The sequence below is a fragment of the Cuculus canorus genome, chromosome 19, assembly GCF_017976375.1.
Source record: "Cuculus canorus isolate bCucCan1 chromosome 19, bCucCan1.pri, whole genome shotgun sequence".
NCBI classification, from domain to species: Eukaryota; Metazoa; Chordata; class Aves; order Cuculiformes; family Cuculidae; genus Cuculus; species Cuculus canorus.
The window spans coordinates 12,667,431-12,690,005 of record NC_071419.1 but is presented as its reverse complement, the minus strand read 5'-3'; the positions used below and the strand labels follow the sequence as shown (position 1 = coordinate 12,690,005).

Here is a 22,575-nt window from a genome sequence, read left to right as displayed (position 1 = left end):
TCAGACACGTGTCTGCCAACAGCCTGGCTTAAGGAGGAACTGGACATCATCAGCAACCTGCTTCCCAGTTTGGGGTCAACATGCAAGGGAACAGGCAGGAATGCAGGATGTTTCGGACTGTAATATACAAACTAAACATTTCTCCTAGGAGCAAAACTGCAGAGTGGATGAAAGCATACTACCGTCCCAGGAAGATCTCATCACTTCACTGCTCAGGTGGCAGAGCCCTGAGTGCTAGCACTGAGAGCAGAAAGTTCAAGCTCTCCAGGGTTCACAACAATTTCGGTCTCTGTTGTACAAGTATGATACAAACCAGAAAACACCAAATAAAAATATAAAAAAAAAAGGAAAAAAAAAACCAACTTGGCAAGAATCTCACCCAACAGCAGCTCGCAGCAAGGTCCAGCACCCGCTTGGGGCACTCGCTGACCATCCCTTGGAAGGCAGAAACATCCAAGCCATAATCCTGTGAGGAAGAGAGAAGAGTCCATAGCAAATACTTTCAGCTATGAAGTCCTTTAAAAGATTTTCACCCTTCTCAAGGTGTTAAAGCACAAAATGCTTAAGGTTCAAAGCTCTTCAGATCTCCACCACAGTTTTTTCACTGATGCCTATGGAAAAGTACCAGGGCAACATCAGCTTTGGCAGGATCACATGGCTGGTAAATCCCTAGCACAGCTGGGGGACTGCAGCATCCCTCTGCCTGCTCCAAGCAATCCCTGTCGGGCCGTGTGTGTCCTCCTGGAAAGCACAGACTAAGGCAACAACAGACACAAAGGCAAAAGCGAGTAGAGGAACCAGCACCGGGTGCTGAACAGTGTCTGCCAAGGACAGGAACTCCAGATAATCTAGTCTTCCAACGGCAGCTGAGAAGTGAATGGGTCAAACCAGCTGTTTCTATAACTACAGCTTTGTCCCTCCGGACTCCAGAGTCTCAGCTATGTCCTTTATGTTGTGAACACAAGTGGAGTGTTGCTTCCTGTTCAGTCTCACAGAAACATGGAATCATACCTCGTCACTGCTTTGCTCCTTGCAACAATTTGCTGTTTTCCTGACGGATTTTTCATCCCTGGCAGGATAAACTTTCCCTTCCTACTTTGTGGAAGGGAAGTGTTGCAAATGTTGAAATAAAAAAGGCCATGTTTTCAGGGAAGCCCATGGCTCCCACATAGGCTGTGGATTAACTGCAGCGTTTGTGCTGGAAGGTGTGTTTAACCTTGCTAAACAGTTGAAAAGTCAAAGTGAAACAAAGCGTTTGGAATTTATGTCTTTAAACAGAAGTACTTAATCTTCAGTTGTTCATCTAATAAAGTTTTGAAACTATAGATGCACAGAACTCTTGCGTGCTGAACATGTTGAGATCAGATTTTTATCATGGAAAAATCTCTAGAGTGAAACACAAGTGCAAACACAAACACGTGTGTCCAGGTCTGGTCCACAGAGGAGCAACAATCTGGTACCATGGAGAAAGCAGTGTTAGTTTTCACTGCAGAAATCATTACCTGAGTCCTGGGAAGCACTTCGGGGTCAGCTGGAATCCTGCCCAGGATTTCACAGAGGACAATGCCAAAGGAAAACACGTCCACCTGCAGGAGGGGTGGGAGGGTGAGAGATGGGACAGGGCACACACAGAAGGAAAACATGAGAAAGTAGAGTACCAACGACAAGGTCCTTCCATTAGTTACACAAAAGCCCATCAAAAAGAGTCCACTGGTGACAGAGGCAGCAAACCCCTACACTTCTTCTGGGCTTTTGAACCCACCCAGAAACCCCACAGACCCACTAGGAGTCCAGCCTCATCCTTAGGAAGCCTGGCCCCGTGTTTCTATCACAGCTCTGGCACCCCCCACAGATCCTGCAACAGAATCATCAGGCATAACTCATGAAGCAACTTTCTTGGTGAGGCTTCGTTGTGTTCGAGCAGGGCAGCAATCCATTTGCCTAAAAGTTTAACTTAACAAGGCCACACAAGGAACTTCCAAGCTGCTGAGCAAAGCATTGTTGAGCAACTTTTCCTGGTGAAGGTGGGAAGGGCTTTTCTGCATCCGGGACATGTCACAGCAAGTACAGGAAACATCCTCCCTGCTTGCTCAGGAGCTCTGAGGATGAACAAGAACAGGGGAAGCAGTGACATACCTTCCGGTCATAGGGCTCTCCCCGCAGCATTTCAGGAGCCATCCAGAAAGCAGAGCCTACCAGAGACAACTTCCGCTCCACATCCTTCACGGGAAGCTCCACCACCTCCCTGGCCAGCCCGAAGTCAGTCACCAGTGCCTCCCGGCCCCGCGGTGTCACTCGAATGAGGCAGTTCTGAAAGAGTCAATGGGGCACAAGATGCCCAGCGAGGAAGGACACCTCGCTGAGCAGCACCTCACTGGGCCTCAGCCCCACTTTGCCATCACAGGCACTCCCCTCGCCAGAGAGCTGCATCCTGGCAGCACACATGGAACACACAGGCAGATTAGGGATGGAACAATCACATCCGAAGCCAGGAGAAGTCCTTTGAAATGGCTCAATAGACATGATGATTCACACCCTTTTATCTGAAAGAGACCTCAAGATGTTCCAGTACTGAAAGCTGGGGAGAGGCTCTTGGTCAGGAAGTGCAGGGATAGGACGAGGGGAACAGTTTTCAGCTGCAAGGGGGAAGATTGAGATGAGATCTTAGGAAGAAATGTTTTCCTGTGAGGATGAGGAGGCCCTGGCCCAGGTTGCCCAGAGCAGTGGTGGCTGCTCCATCCCTGGAGGGGTTCAAGGCCAGGTTGGATGGGGCTTGGGGCAACCTGATCCAGTGGGAGGCATCCCTGCCCATGGCAGGGGGTGGGACTGAATGGGATTCGAGGTCCCTTCCAACTGAAACAATTCCATGATTTGATGATTCACACACTTTTACCTGAGAGACCTCAAAACATGCATGTCAACCTTGTTCACCATTCAGCTGAAGGCAGGCAGGATTACAGCCACAGTCCTTCTCACTGCCCAATGCCACGAATCCCTAACATGACTTTCTGGAGGAATTCCTATAAAATTACCTCAAAGTTTCTCAAAATCCCAACAGTTTCAGCCTGTTCAGTTTCCCAGAATTTCCTCCTCAGCATCTGCTCCTAGGGAACTAGCAGAAATGACAGGCATCTTCTCCAGATGGCTCTTGCTAACAACTAGATCTTAAGCTAGGACATATGCACTTCTCTCCCATATCTTCAGCCATCATCACTGCAGGTTTCCCAAGTTTCCCTGGGGAAGGATGAACAACTTTCAGGTAGAACCACAGCATCGAGACAGAAAAGACAGGCAGGGGCCTCCAGCACTCACTAACTTTCCACAGGCTGATATGGAAAGCTCCTGAGCTCACCAGTCACCCCCAAATAGGAAATTACATCTAACCTGACTTCAGAAACCTGACCAAGAAACTTATGGTTAGAGCACACCAGGCTATTGCCTTGCCCAGTGTTTGTGATTTCATGGTGTTTGCGATTTCATGGTTAGTAACTGACTCAAGTTAATAGCCTGAAATTACAACGAACCATAGAACGATGAGGGTTGGAAGGGCCTCTGGAGATCATCCAGTCCAGGGTCACCTCCAGCAGGGTGCACAGGAACTCATACAGATGGGTTTGAATGTCTCCAGAGAAGGAGATTCCACACTCTGCCCTGACAGCATGTTCCAGTGCTCCATCACCATCACAATGAAGTTCTTCCTCATGTTAAGGTGGAACTTCCTGTGTTTGTACCTGTCACCTCTTGTCCTGTTGCTAGGCACTGTTGAAAATAGCCTGGCCCTGTCCTCTGGACACCAACCCTTTGGATACTGATCAGCAGTCATAAGGTCCCTTCTCAGTCTTCTCTTCTCTAGGCTTAACAGACCCAAGTCTCTCAATGTCTCCACATAAGAGAGATGCTCCATTCTCCTCACCTGTTCATGGCAAAGCTGAGTTTCACTCCTGTGCTGATGTCTCTGAAGACAAATGCTTGACTTGCTTCCCAACTGTCAACCTTCATCAATTTTTCAAGTTTCTCTCAAAAACCTCACAGAGCACCAAAAAACCCCAGCATCAACTGCAAGGACCTGCAGGCTCCATTTCCATCACCAAGCCAGCCTCTGCTGTCAGCTGACACAGATATGGTCCAGGCTGGTGGGACCCCTCAGTGCACATCCCTGGGATATCATCCAGAGGGACCTGGACAGGCTGGAGAGGCGGGGCTGTGTGAACCTCAGGGAGTTCAACAAGGCCAAGGTCCTGGCACCTGCACTGTGGCAGTCCCAAACATAAACACAAGCTGGGTGGAGAATGGATTCAGAGCAGCCCTGAGGAGGAGGACTTGGGGTACTGGAGGACGAGGAGCTCAACATGAGCCAGTAAAATGTATTCACAGCCCAGAAAGCAATCATGTCCTGGGCTGCATCCAGAGCAGTGGGACGGGCAGGGTGAGGGAGGGGATTCTGCCCCTCTGCTCCACTCTGGTGAAACCTCCCCTGGAGCCCTGCGTTCAGTTCTAGAGTCCTCCGAACAGGAAGGACATGGAGCTGTTGGAGTGAGTCCAGAGGAGGCCACAAAGATGACCCAAGGGCTGGAGCACCTCCTGTACAAAGAGAGGCTGAGAGAGTTGGGGTTGTTCATCCTGGAGAAGAGAAGTCTGTGGGGAGATCTTAGAGCAGCTTCCACTGCTGAAAGGGGCTCCAGAAAAGCTGCGAAGGGGCTCTGGATCAGGGAGGGCAGAGATAGGATGAGGGGAATGGTCTGAAGCTGAAAGAGGGGAGATTGAGATGAGATCTTGGGAAGAAATGTTTTCCTGTGAGGGTGGGGAGGCCCTGGCCCAGGCTGCCCAGAGCAGTGGCGGCTGTCCCATCCCTGGAGGGGTTCAAGGCCAGGTCGGATGGGATTTGGAGCCCCTGATCCAGTGCGGGGGAGGTTTCTGCCCATGGCAAGGTTGGAACTGAATGGGCTTTGAGGTCTCTTCCAACCCAAACCATTCTCTGATTCTATGATCATGGATATGGTGCAGATCCACCTGAGGCTGGATAGCTCTACCTAAAAGAGATCAACGAGGCAACACCCCATCATGTTCTTACTGCCTTACCAGTGGCAGAGGAAGAGCGACTTCACAGCCTGTCCCCATGCACAAGGCTGAGAATAGCAGAGCCCAAGGGCAGTTCCTGCCCCCACCACGCAGCAGGAGCCCAAACCGAGGACAACAGCTCCCGGCCAGAGAGCCAACACACACGGAACACTGTGCACCTTGGCGTTACCCCTGGGCCTGTCTCCAGATGCCAGTCCTCACAGCTGGCACACTGCCAGAGTTCGAAACCCATAGAGGTGACCACCCTAAAATTGGTGACCTGGACCCTCTGGATCAAAGACAAGCAACTTCCCTGCACTTGAGTGAGGGGACACGCACTTCCTGAGCTCTGCTGGTGCCCTGCACACAGACAGGGACAGCCCACAGGGCACCTCTATGTGGGTCTTTTATTTGGCAAGCAATGAAAGCAATGTAATGACGACCTTTGTCAGGAAAGCTTCCTAGCCCGTACAGGGACTGGCAGGGACCAGAGGACCAGCATGAGGCCTGAGACCTCCTGGTTGCAGCTCTAGAGGTCCCTTTACCTTCTCCCAGCACAGATGCCTTCAGCAGTCTGGGGGTGACATCCCCTTGCCAGCTGCATACCTTGGAGTTGAGGTCTCGGTGGTAGATGTTCTTGGAGTGCAGGTAGATCATGCCTCTGGTGATGTCAGAAGCTAAGTCCACTTTTTCCTTCCAAGTCAAACCAATGTCTTTGCTGGCCAGGAGTTCCTCCAGGCAACCCCCATTCACGTACTGTGAACAAAGACAAAAAGCAGATGGCTGTGCAGGTGGCTGTGCGACTGGGCACAGGATTCCCTGGAGCCTCCTGGGTGCCTAACTCTCCCTCACCAATCCAGAAGCACCTCCTTCAGGATGGAGGTTGGGAATGCTACTGCACCCAGTAGCTCTTGTGAGTGGTATGGTGTAAATACACCCTCCCGGTCACAGCAGGTCACTGCCAGGCTCTGGGCTCTGCCCCACTGCAGGGGCTGATGCATAAACCACCCTTGGTCCTCACTCAGTGGCAGCGAACTGGAGGCAAAAAGCCTGGCAGCAGCTCAGTCAATGCCTTCTGCCAGCGACAGTGTAGGAACAAGGTGAGATGTCCCTGGGACCAGCCCAGGCTTTTCCATTAGATCACACCACCATTCCAGAGCTACTGTGGAGATCCTGCCACTTTCCATCTGCTTTACTTTCTACCCCTGCCCTCTGTCCCTGGCTCCTCTTCTCCTTGTCCCAACTGGCCCATTCTGGCCCTTTGGTGGGACCAAGCCAACCCAAAATAATTTTTGGCTACCCTGTCTGAATCTCATGGCCCTGCAGTGACCACGGCCAGCTGTGGGACAGGAAGGACCAGAAGCCTCTCTGAGGCAATTCTGCTAGTCCAGAGCCATTTGCAGGCACATGAGCTGGAGAGGCATAGATATGCATTACAGTGCCTCTGCCATCCTCCCTGCCAAAGGACTGCAAGGTCCTTGCCTGCCCACAGCACACTTACAAGCAAGAAACTTTTACCTCCAGGATGGGGTACAGCTTGTCATCCTTTACACAAATGCCGAGGTACCTAAAAAGGACACACACCAGAAAAAAAAAAAGAAGCCATCAAGGTTCAGCTCGACCCCTCACTGCAGAGGTGCCAAAGAGACACCAAGCCAGCTCCAGCCCCTGCCAGCGCCCACTGCTCATGGCTAGTGGATGTGCCCACCTGACAATGTTGGGGTGGGACAGCTTCTGCAGCAGGGTGATCTCGCGCACAATCACCTCTTGGTCCACGTCATTCTTGTAGATCTTCACCACCATCGCTTTACAAGCAGCAGTCTGGGTCACCTGGAGCCAAGGTTGGAGGAGGATATCTCTCAGCTTTCAGAGGTCCACCAGCCTCTCTGCACAATAGCATCCCTTCCCAATGGAAGGCCTGAATCTCATCTCCCTCCTACCCAGAGCTTTGCACATGTGCAAGGTGCTGTCCCTTCCACATAAGCTCCATTCCAATGATGCCTGCCTAGGTGGCTGGGGACACCTAGGTCCTTTCTGTCTCAACACATCACAACACTTTCACTGCCACAATTTCTGTGTTCCTTGGACTACAGCAGTTTCACAGCCCACACTGTGTCACTCTCTCCCCTCCAATGCCTTGCATTCAATGTCCCTTCCAAACCACAGCCTGCACCACGTCTCCATCCCTTCTTCCTGCCCTGGTTTGATCACTGCACAAGGCTGCTGGCCATGCTCCTCATCCCTGGTTCCCCCTGCACCCCTGCCCATGGCAGGTGCCCTCTACCCGGGCTCTGCCAGGCAGGCAAAGAAGGAAACTGCAGAGCCAACTCCTCTCTTTCCCACATCCCAGGATGGAGGTTCCACATCTGCTAACCTGACCCTCTGCTCTGGATTACCACCAGACAGTTCATTCCTAGGGCTTCCCCCAGGCAGGGATACTGGAAGCTACAGAACAGAAAACAAAATTGTCTTCCCCACTTTACAATACTGAGCAGGCGTTTTTAGGAGAAACTGTGCTGTCGCCTGTGGAGGCACCAGGGCTGGACAGCACTGAACCAGGGGTTTCATGCCGGCTGCAGGACACGTGGCTGATCCCGTTATCAGGATTGACAACCCAAACAGCAGTTTCCAGACCACATCTCAGAGCACTGTGATACTTTAATATTTCTATCCCAAATTAACACCTGTTTTAAGGAGACTCATATAGCAGGTGTGGCCCACACTGATGTCCTGACAGCTCCCCGAGGGCTAGCAGAGAATCACAAAATCATAGAACAGTTTGAGTTGGAAGGGACTTTAAAGCCCAATACCCACTGCCATGGGCAGGGATACCTCCCACTGGATCAGGTTGCTCCAAGCCCCATCCAACCTGGCCTTGAACACCTCCAGGGATGGGGCAGCCACCACTGCTCTGGGCAACCTGGGCCAGGACCTGCCCACCCTCACAGAAAAACATTTCTTCCTAAAATCTCATCTCAATCTCCTCTCTTTCAGCCGAAAACCCCTTGTCCTACCCCTGCACTCCCTGATCAAGGACCCCTCCCCATTTTTCCTGGAGCCCCTTTAATTGAACCCAGCCATGTGTTCAATTTTCTCTCATTTTGAGGTTTATGGGGGCTTTGTTTGTTTGTTTGCTTTAAGGGAAAAATAGTTCAGCCACAGCATGATCTGGCTGTAAAGCAGCACTCCAAATCCCACAGTGTCACCTACTGCTCTCTGTTATGGACACTTTACAGATGAGTTCACCACCCCAGGAAAGGAGAACAAAGAGCCACGTTTAAGACCCAGCTGAGTGGGAAGGATAAAAAGGTTCATTATTACTAGGGTCACAAAACAATCTGTCTTGGAAGCAACATGAGCTGCTGGTTCCTTTCTGAAGGAATGTAATCTGATAGTCGATGTTATCACTGGGATAACTCTGCCTCTCCACTCAAGCAGGTCATCACAAAGCCAGGGCTCTGGCACTCTCACCTGATGGGATTTCATAACCACAAACTGTGAGTCACTAATCAGATGCAAGCAATTATTAGTTTTAATTGCACAGATGTGCAATAGAAGAGGTGGAAGAGGTATTATCAATCTTCTTTGCCTAAAGGCTGTGAGTGCCCTTCTGCCCAGAACAGAGCACAGGGACCAGCGGAAATCCAGAAGATCTGAAAACTGCTAGTGAGATGCATCCCACTTCCCTGGAAGTGTTCAGGTTGGACGAGGCCTTGAGCAGCCTGGCTGGGCTGGTGGATGGAGCCAGTGAGCACCAGAGGGGATCCTGTCTGCAGTCCAGCACGGTCTGGAGAAGAAATGACTGAAAAGCAAGGGTAGACACACACCCACAAAACAGTAGTTGGAGAGATGGGCAAGGGTAATGGGCTCAGAAGGCTTCTTCAAAGACCACAGACCCTAAGACTTTGCTCTGCCTAATTTGGAGCAGCCCTTGACCTGCTCTGAATCAGGCACAATGTTCAGTTTTGTCCTGGCTGGTGTGAGAGCTGAGAAAGCGCAGAGGGGCCTCCATGGTTTTCAATGAAGATCTGGTGTCAGCCTTGAGCGGGGAAAGAAAGGTGGAAATCTGGCACTGGGAAGTTGCATAAAAATGGGGAGTGGAACTGTGCTTCCTAAATGTGCATGAAGCTTTTGAGGACCAACAGAGAAAGAGGTTGCTCAGAGGCTCCTTTTGGGCTATGCCTTAAACCAGCCTCAGAAAAAAAGAAGCCATGCTTCATTTCTCTCCTGCTTTTGAGCATCTCAGATCCCTCTGTATGAGAGAGCTGACAGTGAAAGAAACTTTATGCTTTCCCCAAGGGAAACTCATACTTGAATAGCTCCTTATTGCACATCAGAACACTAAGGCAGATAAAGAGGGAAAGCACCTTGGCCCAGGTCATGCTACACACAACCTGCAGAGCAGAAGGCTGCACCTAGACTGCTGGAGTTTGAGTCACCAAGCAGAACCAAGTGAATTGTCCTTCAGCCAACCCACATATAACAGCTCCTAAGAGGATGGCAAAAGCAGCAGGCAGGAAGTGCCAGCACTTTGAGGAGCACATGTCCAGAGGCAGTTTGGAAGACAGCGCCTGTTGGCGAACAGCTTCAAAGGACCGTTGGCAGTGATGCTCCACAGCAGGAGCACTGCTGCTCAGGGCTATATGTCCACAGGGGACTGGCTGATCTGAGAGGACCAAGAGCCATCAGAGCCCTCTGTTACAGTCATGGTCAAGTTCCCAAACAAATGTCAAGTCCCCACAAAGGACTGTTCTTGTCCCACATCCTCCTCTGCTGCTTTCTGACTCTTTGACCCATAGCATTTCATTCAAATCTTATTTTTATAGATTCCTTTTTCTGCTTCTACTTCAAGAAGTTATTTCATTTCCACTCAGGATCTGTGGCTCCAGCCTGTCTCCTGCTGGAATTTCATTCACTGCCAGGGCAGGAGGAAATGCCACACAGGGAGAAAAGAGCAACCATTACTATGAAAATCTGCTAGATAAAAGAAAGAGAATGCAATGGCAACAGAACACTGCGTAGGCGGGGAAAGCAGTTATTGGAGGGAAGCTGTGGTGTATTGCTCCAGCCTGCAAAGAGCTGCCAAAGTCCTTTGGTCTGGTGATTCTTCTTGAACAGCTTTAATGCACTGGCCCTGGACCTGAGGTTCACCCACAGGCTTTATCACAGCACCAAATCTAGATGGAGTAGAGGAGGAGACATAGCCTTAAGAAAGCAACACACATTTATCTATCCAACTTCGGTGGGTTTCGGGCAGTTCCAAAGCCAGAATCTGCCAGCTTGGCTTCATTAGTCTCAACTGACCATACGTGCTTACACCAGGCAGGGATCTCACCCAGAATACGAGTGAGTACTCTTCTGGCAGAAGCATATCATGCTGGCACAGGAGAAATGTGCAGTCCTGATGTTTAATGCACGGGTGGTCAAGCGAAGGAGTTGAAGGTAATGGTAGAATTAGGCCAAATTTGTGTCCACTGCATCAGTGTCATGTCCCAATTACCAAGACCAGTGGCAGCAACAACATCTGCTGGGAGCAGAGGTGGGCAAACCATGCAGTGCAATGGGGCATCCGCTCTCAAAGAAGTCCAAGGCTCATTTCTTAATTTAAAGCACTTCCTTTCACTTTGCTGTTCATAGAGCAGTGACCACCGACAACTGCAGTGAAAGAGCCTCAAGTACCATCCGCTCCCCTCAAATAAGCAGTGGCACTCCTGGGCTGAGGAGCAGCACTGGAGGGGCAGCAAAGCTGGCAGCACCCCAGATCTTGTGCTTGCTCAGGGAGGGTTAAACAAACCCCCAACCAGCGGAGCTCAGTGCAGGGAGTGACTCACAGGGTGACACACCACTCACATCACACTCTGGCTCCTGGGGAGCCATGGGTCTCCTGATACAAAGGCAGCAGAGGCAGAAGCGGAGAGCCCAGCAGCCTGTTCCAGCCTGCCCCAGCTCCTGCTCATCCCCAGCATCACCTCAACACAGGGCAGCAGCAGGAGCAGGGAAACAGCACTGGCATCTCCATGGGGTGGGGGGCAGAGACTCTGCGAGGCACACACATCTTGATTCTACATCCTTTTTCTCTATATATTTTGCTACAGTTTTGACAACAAAACCTGCACAAAGCGTAAATATCCCCTAATCTCATCCAGCTCCCAGTTTCACTCCCTGACACCCTGCTGTATGGCTCAATGAAAGCATCAATGAACATTGATTGATGGAGTCTCCCATCTCCTTTTTCACTGCAGAATGGGAAATGTGCATCAAAGGTGATGTGCTCAGTAGACAGAGAGGGGTTTCCTTTCCCCCCTCACCCCACCCAACCCGCCAGAGCAAGCTGGGAGGGATGAAGACGAGGAAATAAGCTCAGGGAGAGGTTATTCATGTGAGGCACCATTGACACAGCCTTGGCTTGGCTGCTCTCATGCTAGTCGTGGGCTGCCTGCACACCATTTTACCTTGTAGACCTTGGAGAAGAAACCGCTGCCTATCAGTTCAGCATTGAAGTTTTCCCAGAACTCCAGCTTCCTGACAGCCGTGCGCAGCCTCTGCCAGCGGTCCTCATGGCAGTAGGTGTCAGACGATTCCCCATAGTACCGCACGGGCCTGGAGGGCTCTGGTGCGATCAGCTCTGCCTCACACATCATGGTGGCAGCAGCTAAAACACAGCACATTTCACAGTGAGTCAGCAGCAGCATTTGGACATCAAATAATTGCACTAGAGACCAGTACTGAACAAAGCTTCAGTAACAGAGGGAGAAGAGATGAGGCACCAAGATCATAGAATCATGGAATGGTTTGGGTCAGAAAGGACTTTAAAGCCCATCCAGTTCCACCCCTCTGCCATAGGCAGGGACACTTCCCACTGGATCAGGGGCTCCAAGCCCCATCCAACCTGGCCTGGAACCCCTCCAGGGATGGGGCAGCCACCACTGCTCTGGGCAACCTGGGCCAGGGCCTCCCCACCCTCTCAGGAAAACATTTCTTCCCAAGATCTCATCTCAATCTCCCCTCTTTCAGCTCAAAACCATTCCCCCTCATCCTGTCCCTGCACTCCCTGATCCAGAGCCCCTCCCCAGCTTTCCTGGAGCCCCTTTCAGGACTGGAAGCTGCTCTAAGATCTCCCCACAGCCTTCTCCTCCCCAGGCTGAACAACCCCAACTCTCAGCCTCTCCTCGTATGGGAGGTGCTCCAGCCCTTGGATCATCTCCGTGGCCTCCTCTAGGAGGGAGCACATGTTGCACTGGGAAGCACTGATGGGCCCTGTCTCCTGGAAAAGTCACTCTGGGCTTAGGCCTGACTTGTGCAGGTTTTATCCAGACTTCTTTATGCTAGGACTCAAAGTCAGCCTGGCAAATAGTCACTTACACCTTCTAGAGGGTTACAATAGATAGGATGCATTACACATGATAGCGCAGCCCAGGAAAAGTCCCAGGGACTCAGCCTTGCTCAGCCAGCTTATGTTGGATTAAAAGCCACTGTGTCTAAATTGGGCTTTTAGCACAGGTCGCATGCCATGTGCTAATGCCACATCCATCACCCACAGCTCTAGACAGGGCTTAGCCACCACTGTAGACAGAGAGCCACGGTTCAAGTGTGCTGGCAGGAGGCACGGCTTCAACCTCACTTGGCAAGTACCTATAGCTCACAATAAGTCCTAATGAATCACAGAACAAGATGCCCCAGCAACCCTCCCCCTGCCTGTGTACCCCAAACTAAGCCCCAAGTGCATCTGCTAAATTGTCTTTCTTTCCCACCATTCTGATTCTCGCAGTGGGAACCAGGGTTCTGACAATATGAGTGAGGCAAATAAGGCACCTACATCTGGATAACTGTAAGCAAACACCGGTACACTCCAAAGCTGACAGAGGACCCTCCACTCACAGCACGCACTCAGATTCCCATGGGACCTGGTGAGCTGCTTTGCCAGCCTGCAACCAGATGGGATAATGGTCAAAGGGTAATTCTGCAGTGCTTCCAGCTGAGGCAGAGGTAAGCTCTGCCCTTCCTATGTTTCTGCCCTAAGTATTACACCAAAAAAGGAGTGGCATCAACATTCCTTGACCCCACGGATTATTTCATGGCCACTTTGCTTCTACAGTGTGAGTCAAAACCGGCACTGAGACACGCAGAAAATATTTTCACTGGCCATCTCATACACCCACAGCTCAGCCAAGACTGGAAGAAAGAGCTACAGCAACAGACGGCAACAGACATGGTGGCAGGGCTAAGTGGGGCAGGATTTCTGGAAGAGCTGAGGGCTGGGATGTGGGGCAGGCAGACAGTACTGAGCAGGGATCCCTGACGTGAAGGGATCCAGGCAGTGAACCGGGGAGCCAAAATGCAGGGAACAACAGCACAAACTTCTGAAAGCAGCCAGACCCCAAAGATACCACCACAGGCCAGTCCCACGCAGCCTGCAGGAACCCACTCACAGCAAAATCCACAGGACACACGGGCTCCCTCCTGACTGCACAGAAAACACCCAGCACGGAACAGGCAAGTCCGGAGATCTGATTAGTGGAAACCACTCAGATCAGGCAGGGCACATGAGAGAGGTTACTGGGCCACAGCTTTACCCCTGCTCTGACCCAAAACCAGGCAACCAAGGAACATCCCATGATGGGATGGAGCAGTAGAGACCTGCCAGGAGGTTTCTGTGCTGGGACAGTCACCACTCCTAAGAGCCAGTACCATCTGAAATGCAGCCATATCAGGCCCCCTCGCATCCTACCAGCACCCAGGCACTGCGCACTGGCACAAGGGACGAAGGGGCTCGTGCAGAAGCAGGGGACGCAATTCACATCAACCACTTTCAGTGCCACTAAAGCCATCCCACTCTGGCTGTGTCACTGAAGGCATTAACTTCATCCAGATTCTGCAAGGATCTTGTGTGCAGAATGGCACAACTTTGGCAGGGCTGGGGCAGTGCAAAGCACTGGCACAAATGGGTGGCAGGGAGCAGTGAAAGGGTTTTACTGCCCAAGGCACAGGGCAGACAAAGGAGGCACTGCAGCTCCAGGACAGGGGAGCTCCAGTGAGACACAGGAGCTCCTCCACACCCTGCACAACTGGCAGGACACAAGGGGACATTGACAGTGTCTGAGAGATCTTGTTGACCCCCAAGCCAACAATGAAACATGGAGAAGGTATGGCAAAGGGTTGCCCTGAGCACCAGACCCACCTTTGAGGATGTGCTTTCAAGGTCTCCCCACTCCTGCCCTCAATCCTGGGACACAGCTTTGCCCTCTCCTGTTGTGTGGGTGGCAAAACAGTTACACAGCAAAGCCACAACCTCACCCTGCATGTGGTCGCTCGCTGGCAGTGCTGTGGTGAGCACCCCCAGCTGCTGCTCCAGCCCTCAGACACACTTAGCTGGCACGTTCTGAGCCTCTCTCTCTAATTTAGTACCTTTAGTGACAAAAGAAAGAGGAGCAGAGCAGTGCAGGGGCAGGTGTCCTGATCCCAGACACTCTGGAGCCCTTCCTCCCTGCAGGGCGAACTCAGGCACCCATGCCACAGGTTCCCTCGGGCAAGGCAGCCTGCCTAGGGCTGCCTCTTCCACAGGGAATGGTTTTCTTTTGAGAGGCCCCTCTGTTCAGTGCTTTTCCCACGTACCAACTCCTCCTGCCATGACCCAGTTCATCAATTGCCTCTTTGTGCAGTACAGAAACCCCGCAGCATCCCCAGCACGCCGGGAATGGCTCCTCACATTGTGCTGCTCAGTGGGAGCCGAGTCTTTATTTTCTTCTTATAAATGTGGCTGTTTGTCCCCAGATTAGTGCTGACACATAGGCTGGATGAGAAAATGGCCTTTCAAAATGCCAAGATTTATTTGAAGGCTTCCTAGGAGCCAAGAAGGGAGGGGGAGAGGGTGGGAGAAGGACAGGATGGGGAAGGGCAGTCCTGGGGACAACCCGCAGCCCCAGGCATCCAGCAAGGTTCAGGGCATGCAAAGCCCTGCTTTTGTCCAAGCAGGCTCTGCACTGGGGCAAGCCCGCAGCCCCAGTGCTCCCAGCTGCAATTCAGCACACGGTGTGGGGAGACCAGGCTTGGGCTCAGCCTCTTTGAGGCTCCCGTGCCTGCAGGGAGAGGGAGTGGGGCCATCGTGCCACTGGCTTCTACCATCTTCTGGGGAAACTGCCCATGGCCCCAAGCTTCCAGCTGCGCCTGCAGTGAGCGCGGAGCCCCCTCTGTACCCTGCAGCACAGCACACAACAAATGGCTCCCCAGGGTGGCATGAAGCAGCAGGGATGCAGCTCACAGACTGCAAGGAATATTTGGTCCAAAGGGACCTCAAAGCCCATCCAGTCCCACCCCCAGCCACAGGCAGGGACACCTGCCACTGGATCGGGCTGCCCAAGACCCCATCCAACCTGGCCTCGAACACCTCCAGGGATGGGGCAGCCACCACTTCCCTGGGCAACCTGGGCCAGGGCCTCCCCACCCTCACAGTGAAGAAATTCTTCCTTTTGTCTAGTCTAAATCTGCCCCTCTCCAGTTTATACCCATTCCCCCTCTTTCTATCACTGTAAGCCTTTGTAAACAGACCCTCTCCAGCTTTCTTCTAGCCCATTTCAGGCACTGGAAAATCACTATGAGATCTCCTCAGAGCCTTCTCTTCTCCAGGCTGAACAAGCCCAACTCTCTCAGCCTGTCCTCATATGGGAGGTGTTCCAGCCCTCAGATCACCTTTGTAGCCTCCCCTGGATCCGTTTCAACAGTTCCAAGAAGAGCTGCTCCCTCACCTGCCAGCCAGTCAAGCTGCCTCCCCGGCCACTGTGTCCAGGACTTTAGACTGAGATGAGATCTTAGGAAGAAACGTTTTCCTGTGAGGGTGGTGGGGAGGCCCTGGCCCAGGTTGCCCAGAGCAGTGGTGGCTGCCCCATCCCTGGAGGGGTTCAAGGCCAGGTTGGATGGGGCTTGGAGCAACTGGATCCAGTGGGAGGTGGAACTGGATGGGCTTTAAGATCCCTTCCAGCCCAAACCATTAAATGATTCTATGATAAGAACTGAAAAACATTGATGGCATATTTTTAGGGATCAGCAGCATCTCAATCTCCCCTCTTTCAGCTTAAAACCATTCCCTCTCGTCCTGTCCCTGCATTCCTTGATAAAGAGCCCCTCCCCAGCTTTCCTGCAGGCCCCATTTCCAGTGGGATTTGGTTCACTGGGTGTGATGCAGTTTGTCCTCTAGCAGGATTAAGGACAGTGTGGCACCTGAGTCTTCCAAGGAGAACTTGGCTGTTCTGCACCAAGTTTTGGGCAAGTTTAACACAACCACCCGTGAAGGTCTCTGTGTGGAGCACACCCCAGCCCCACTCCTCATGCACAGAAATGCCCCAGCACTGCCTGATGGGAAATGAGTGGGTGTTTCGAAAGAACAGAAACAAGACAAGCACAAGTGCAAACACACTCTCCAGGACAGGTGGCAGAGAAGGCTTTGAGTCAGCTCGCCTTGCAAAATGGATGATGATCAACACGGCACTCTGATTCCTTTGAGATGGAAAGGTGCAAAAATGACTAAAATAAAAAAAAATACTCCAAACAACTCTGCAGTCACAAGCGTCATCCCCCACATTCACTGTCGATCTCTGCTCCCTTTGCCACACGCTTCAGGCATTTACTGTGATTTTCATTCTTAAGACTCATGGTACAAGACCCCCAATTGATGTCACGCAGCACTGATTTCATCAGCACACATAATCCTCATTTTCTCCTGACATTTAATTGACACTATTGAAATGAAAAAGCAGAGCAGGGCGCGTGGGTGTTTTAAAGGAAGTTCAGTGTGTTAGAAATGCCGAGCATTTGAGCTGGCCAGAACATCTTCAGCCTACCCTCTCCATCAAGAAGAATGCATGAGGATGAGAAAAGATACCGTGACCTTATTGCTGCAATGTTTAGGCATCATCTGAGAGCTATCACTGTAACCTGCTTCTTGTTGTGGCCCAGGGACGTGGGCTGGAGGCTGTGGAGGGACCAGGAAGGGAGGTGGGGGCCAAACTGGGTCCTTGCAAACCCAAACACGCTTCACAGCCAGTGAAAGCCGTGCCCTTTATCTCTGGGGCTTCCACCCAAAACCCCACAGAAATCTCAACCACTAGTTCTTCCCAGAAGAAAGGGATTATTTTTAGCTCCAGGATCCTTGGTGCAGATGGCCAGAGCCCTAAGCCAGGATAAGGCCCGGGCTGCCTGCCAGGCTCTGCTGGTAGATCCCCTGTGTCTACCTCTCCTCAAATGCCAAACGGCAGTAACGGCACTTTGCTGTTTTCACAAGACTTTCTGGTATCTCAGCAAGGAAAACCCCATCTGCAATAACCAGCATCACTCCTCATCAAGGAGAAGATGGTTTCCTGCCCTCTGGGTCCCATCCTGTATGTCTTGCTTAGTCTCCCAAAGCATTTGCTACCTCCTGACCCTAAGAACACACTGGGCTGGAGAGGGCCAGGTGCTGCTCTGTAGGCACCCCAGCAGCTTGCCACGGCACTAACAGTGCGTTAGGTGCTCCATAAGCTGCTGGAGTGCTGCAGGGTCTTTGCCAGCTGTTTTGGAGCAATGGAAAAGCTCCCTGGCTGAGCTTCACACACAAGTTCTCACTGGACCTGGTGAGCAGTTCTCCTCCTAAACCTGCTCTATCTCTTCTCAAACAACTGGACTTCACTTGGTTCCTGCATTAAACATCCACAGAAAACATTAAACAGAAACTAAATCCTCTGGAAGCATGTCACTTTCATAGAATCATACAATCACCAGGTTGGAAAGGACCCACTGGATCATCTAATCCAACCATTCCTAACACTCCCTTAAACCATGTCCCTCAGCACTTCATCAACCCGTTCCTTAAACACCTCCAGGGAAGGTGACTCGACCCCCTCCCTGGGCAGCTGTTCCAGTGCCCGATGACTCCGTGAAAAATTTTTTTCTGATATCCAACCTGACCCTCCCCTGGCAGAGCTTCAGGCCATTCCCTCTTGTCCTGTCCTCTGTCGCTTGGGAGAAGAGGCCAGCTCCCTCCTCTCCACAACCTCCTTTCAGGATACTTTGAGAACATTAATTGGATTTTGCACTTTTGAGCTTCAGGAAATGGCTCAAAGTCACAGAACAGCCCTCGTACTCTTCTGGAGAGGACCCAGTGAACCTGAGCCCTGTGCTCCAGCCAAATGTCCATCCCTCAGAGTCAACGAAATGAGTGGAGTGAGAAAGAGAGATAAAGGGGACACACCTGCTGACTGCTGGATCCACAGACTGCCAGGGAATGGTGGAAAGAACAGCCTGAGAGGTCCTTGTGGCATCCTCCAGCACTATGGTGCTCACTTCTGGTGGGGACAATGACAACCGATAGGGACCATGGAACCCTGCTCTTCTGAGGCTGTTCCTGGGAAAACTCTAACCACGAGAACCTAAAAACATGTTAAGGTCTTTGAAACCTGTGGATGGGTGAACACCAATGTCACCACTGGGACTGTGCAGGACTATTCATGTATGGCACAGGAAAATCCCGCAGAAGTGGCACAGTACAGTACACAGCTGACTCGGGACACCTGAGCCGTGGCCCCAGACAGCATCTCCTTGGCATCACCTTTCCTCCTCCTTGCCCCTGGCTTTTCTCAACCCTTTGGGACCCAGAGCAGCTCTTAACCCACACAGAGCTTCCAAAATGGGGCAAGAGGCTTGTGAGGAACAACTGCCCCAGAGACAATGATTTTCCATCGTTTCTCCCTCTTGTTGTGATCCCAAGCACAGAGGAAAGTCTGGCCTGGACCTCTGAGCACAAGGACCCCATACCTGGGCTAGGCATGAAGGACACAGCACAGCATCCTGTCCCCACGCAGGAGGTGTGCTAGTCACCGGCACACGCCTGCTTTGACACACTTGTTCTGCTTTAACGAGGCATCAGTTCAGCTGAAAACCATTTTTGCAGGGTTCACTCTCAGCTGCCTCAGCACCTGGACCTCCAGCACTGGTTCAGGGGCGAGCAGCATGGACTCACGCTGGGCAAGTGCTCCCATCTACTGCAGCATTAGTCCGAAGCAAAGGGGACCACAGTGCTGAGGACAGGCAGGCTCCCTGGCACAGCCCAAGCTCAGATAGCAAAGAGCAGCCCCTGGCAGAGCCCTGTGGATGCTGGTCAGTGCAGAGCCAGCACAGTCCGGCTGCCAGGTCCTCCCAGAGCTTCATCTGAGCCATGGTATCACATCCTCCCCAGTGCCTGGCAAATAGTTCTTTGCTGACATTTGCCTAAAGCCACATTTGCATTAAGCTAGGGTGAAAGGAAGAGACAGCCCTACTGGACGTGTTACTGCTGCGTTTCCACAGGGAAGCCTCACACGGCAGCATCCTGCAGCCACAATGGGAGGTGGAAAGCCACAGACACAGCACAGGGCATCCATGTCTCCCAGTCTGGACCAGGGGCTTTTGCATCAGCTGCAGCCAGGAGGGAAGGAGCATCTGTTGTGCTCCTTCTCTGACTCCAAACAGCCCTTTGACCCCACATCCACTCACAAATCACGACTTCCCACCACCTCTGGGATGCAGCAATGCAGGATGGATGATGGTACATTTTCTAGACATCACAGGGGCTTGATCACTTTAAGGGAGAGCAAATCATAGAATCATGGAATAGTTAGGGTTGGAAGGGACCTTAAAGATCACCTAGTTCCAATCGCCCTGCCATGGGCAGAGATACCTCACTAGTTCAGGCTGCCCAAGGCCCCATCCCAACTGGCCTTGAACACCTCCAGGGATGGGGCAGCCACAACCTCCCTGGGCAACCTGTTCCAGTGTCTCACCACTCTCATAGTGAAGAAATTCTTCCTAATGTCCAGTCTAAATCTGCCCCTCTCCAGTTCATACCTGTTGCCCCTCGTCCTATCCCCACAACCCTTTATGAATAGCCCCTCTCCAGCTTTCCTGTAGCCCCTTCAGGTACTGGAAGGTCGCTATAGCCTTCTCTTCTCCAGGCTGAACAAGCCCAACTCTATCAGCCTGTCCTTGTAGGGAAGGTGCTCCAACCCTTCGATGATCTTTGTAGCCCTTCTCTGGACCCGCTCCAACAGCTCCATATCCTTCTTATGTTAAGGATTCCAGAACTGGACACACTATTCCAGATGAGGTGTCACAAGTGAGCAGCAGAGGGGCAGAATCCCCTCCCTCAACCTGCTGGCCACACTTCTTTTGATGCAGCCCAGGATACAGCTGGCCTTCTGTACTGCGAGCACACATTGCCAGCTCAAATCATTCCCTGGCTCATCAGACATCAAAAGCACTCATGTGCCCCGCTCACCACTCTTAGAGAACCAAAGTTTCTCATTTTAAGGCCAGGGCTGCCCAAAGAGCACCGCTATCTCCATGGGCTCACTTCCACGCTGTGGCATCGTGCACCAGCACAAGGCACTGCTTAACATTTACATGGAGCAAAAATGTGAACCATAATAAGCTCTTCGACCCACTCCATGATGTTCTTTGGCAGGTGTGTGGACAGAGCAGAGAGTTTGGCTGAAACCAGCACACAAGAAACAACTGCAGCATCTGCCCTGAAACCACGCACCTGAACTAAGCCTTAGTCCACTTGGGGTCCTGTGCACTGGGGCTGCCAGGAGGCTCGAAGCTACCAACAGAAGAGAGAGGGCTGTGTGTCAAGCGTTAAAGGTCTGGTCATGACACTGACTGCAGAGGGGGGACACTCTTCTGCCCTGCAGGGCTCCTTGCAAGGGGCTCCTGCTGGTGGGAGCACAACCACGGGCACAGCCATGTCCAGCTGCAGGCTGACACTCAGCCATGGGGACGGTGCCCACCCGCCCCTGGCACCCAGAAAGCCCTGGGCATCCCTCCATCGCTTACAGGAACCTCTGGGGCACAAGCCAGATAATTCACAGCCTAATGCTACACTCCCCATAACCTCTCCATGCCTCTTTTCCCAGTCACAAGTTTGGGAAGAGCTTGAGCCTTCACGCTGCCACATCCCTTCCAGCATCTTTGCAGATGTGCCCCCTTGGAGCAAGCCACCCCAGCGCTGGGCAGGAACACGGGGACAAGGGCAGGGTGGGTGCCCAAGAAAGAGGCATCTCTGAAGGAGATTTGAATCCAGCAGGCAGACAGGCTGGGAGACCTCGTGTGAGACCTTGCTTGTTCAGACAGGTCATCCTGAGAGAAACTCTGCCGCTTGTAAGCTTAAGGAGCCCCTAGCACATTTCCCCTTGCATGTTTTCCACACTCCAGCCAAAGTAGGACTGCAGTAACTACCCAGCAGATAAAGCTGCAATCCAGTCACAGCACCTCAGCCATTATTTTTCCCAGCAGTGGAAAATTAATCACGGCAGCCCTATCGACTCTAGCTGGCTCGTCCCCAGTGCTGAAGCTATGGTCTTCAGCAGTGAAACCATTGATCTTTCCTGGCAGCTTCCAACAAATTAATAAAAGACAGAACTCTGAGCAAATGTTCTCAACCTTGCATAACCAAGGGGCAGAAAACCTTAGCTCTCTTCCTGCAAAAAGCTGATGGCAGGCAGCCAGCGAGGGAGCAACCCTGAGCCCAGGCCCCCTTCATCCCATCTGTACACAGGGACTAAAACCAGGCAATCTCCCTGCAAGGGATTAGGTAAAACATAATTTAAAAGCCCATGCTTTGAGATGGAGGTAACAAGACCTATCTCAGCATGGCAGCCGAGCACGTTCTTACAAGCTCAGCATCTCCACGGTACTTTTGGGTACCACCTCTCTGTCCTGCACTTTGTCCTTGTCCCAGCCCCCACAGGCAGACTGCATGGATGCAGAGGAGATGGTCCCTGCTCTGACAGCCTCCAGGATACATCCTGCAAGGCATGAGTCCTTCCCAGTGGAGCAAAGGAGAGCAAGCTCAAATCCTGCCGTGTCAGGGCAGGGTCTGTCCGCCTGTCTTGGAGGACTACCCCAAGCTGAGTTTGCCTCTAGCATTCAGGACTGCTCTCCCATCACATCCCACTCTCTACTCTGAGCCTTCCTTTCACCACCACCTGCTGTATTGAATTCACCGCTGAGTCAGTAAAAAACATGTAACTCATGGGAAGTTGAAGTTGACATGGCAGACAAGCTGCCCCGCTCTCCTGCACACCTTGGAAAGCCCCCTGCTAGGGAGACCAATTAATCATTTACCCCTGTTAAAGCCATTTCTCCTTGGAATGCTGTACAAATAAGCAGTACTTACACAATGCCACAAGATAAGAACTTTCTGAAGGCGACCAAGTTGTTCCCAAGAGCTCCGCACACATCACAGCCAGATAATGCCAGGGACACTGAACACAGTCAAGTCTCTCTCCGGGGAACAAGGTATCCCAGGCTCTCAAAGGGCCAAGGAAAGAGAAACAGGTTTGCTGCTGTGATCAGCATTTCCTTAGCAGTGTGGTCCAGCAGACCGAGCCTCTGTGGCAATCCCAGCTCCATACAGACGTTATCTCACAGCAGTCCACTGTTGCAAAGCACGGAGACTGGGCTATCACTAACAGATGGGAAAACTGAAGTGAAAACATATGAAAAGCAAGTTAA

General features: G+C 52.0%; 1 protein-coding gene across 2 annotated transcripts in view; it reads right to left on the bottom strand.

The window, feature by feature from the left end:
* Positions 1 to 22,575, bottom strand: part of LOC104059113 (dual specificity testis-specific protein kinase 2-like) — a 37,765-nt gene that overhangs the window by 2,196 nt on the left and 12,994 nt on the right. For both annotated transcript variants that reach the window (XM_054084288.1, XM_054084287.1), the window contains exons 2-8: positions 11,511 to 11,710; positions 6,767 to 6,888; positions 6,577 to 6,625; positions 5,665 to 5,814; positions 2,137 to 2,310; positions 1,503 to 1,586; positions 380 to 466 (exon numbers count right to left, since the gene is read on the bottom strand). In XM_054084288.1, the coding sequence (XP_053940263.1) occupies positions 380 to 466; positions 1,503 to 1,586; positions 2,137 to 2,310; positions 5,665 to 5,814; positions 6,577 to 6,625; positions 6,767 to 6,888; positions 11,511 to 11,699 (855 nt within the window). In that variant the 5' untranslated portion in view covers positions 11,700 to 11,710. The remainder of the gene's footprint in view (positions 1 to 379; positions 467 to 1,502; positions 1,587 to 2,136; positions 2,311 to 5,664; positions 5,815 to 6,576; positions 6,626 to 6,766; positions 6,889 to 11,510; positions 11,711 to 22,575) is intronic.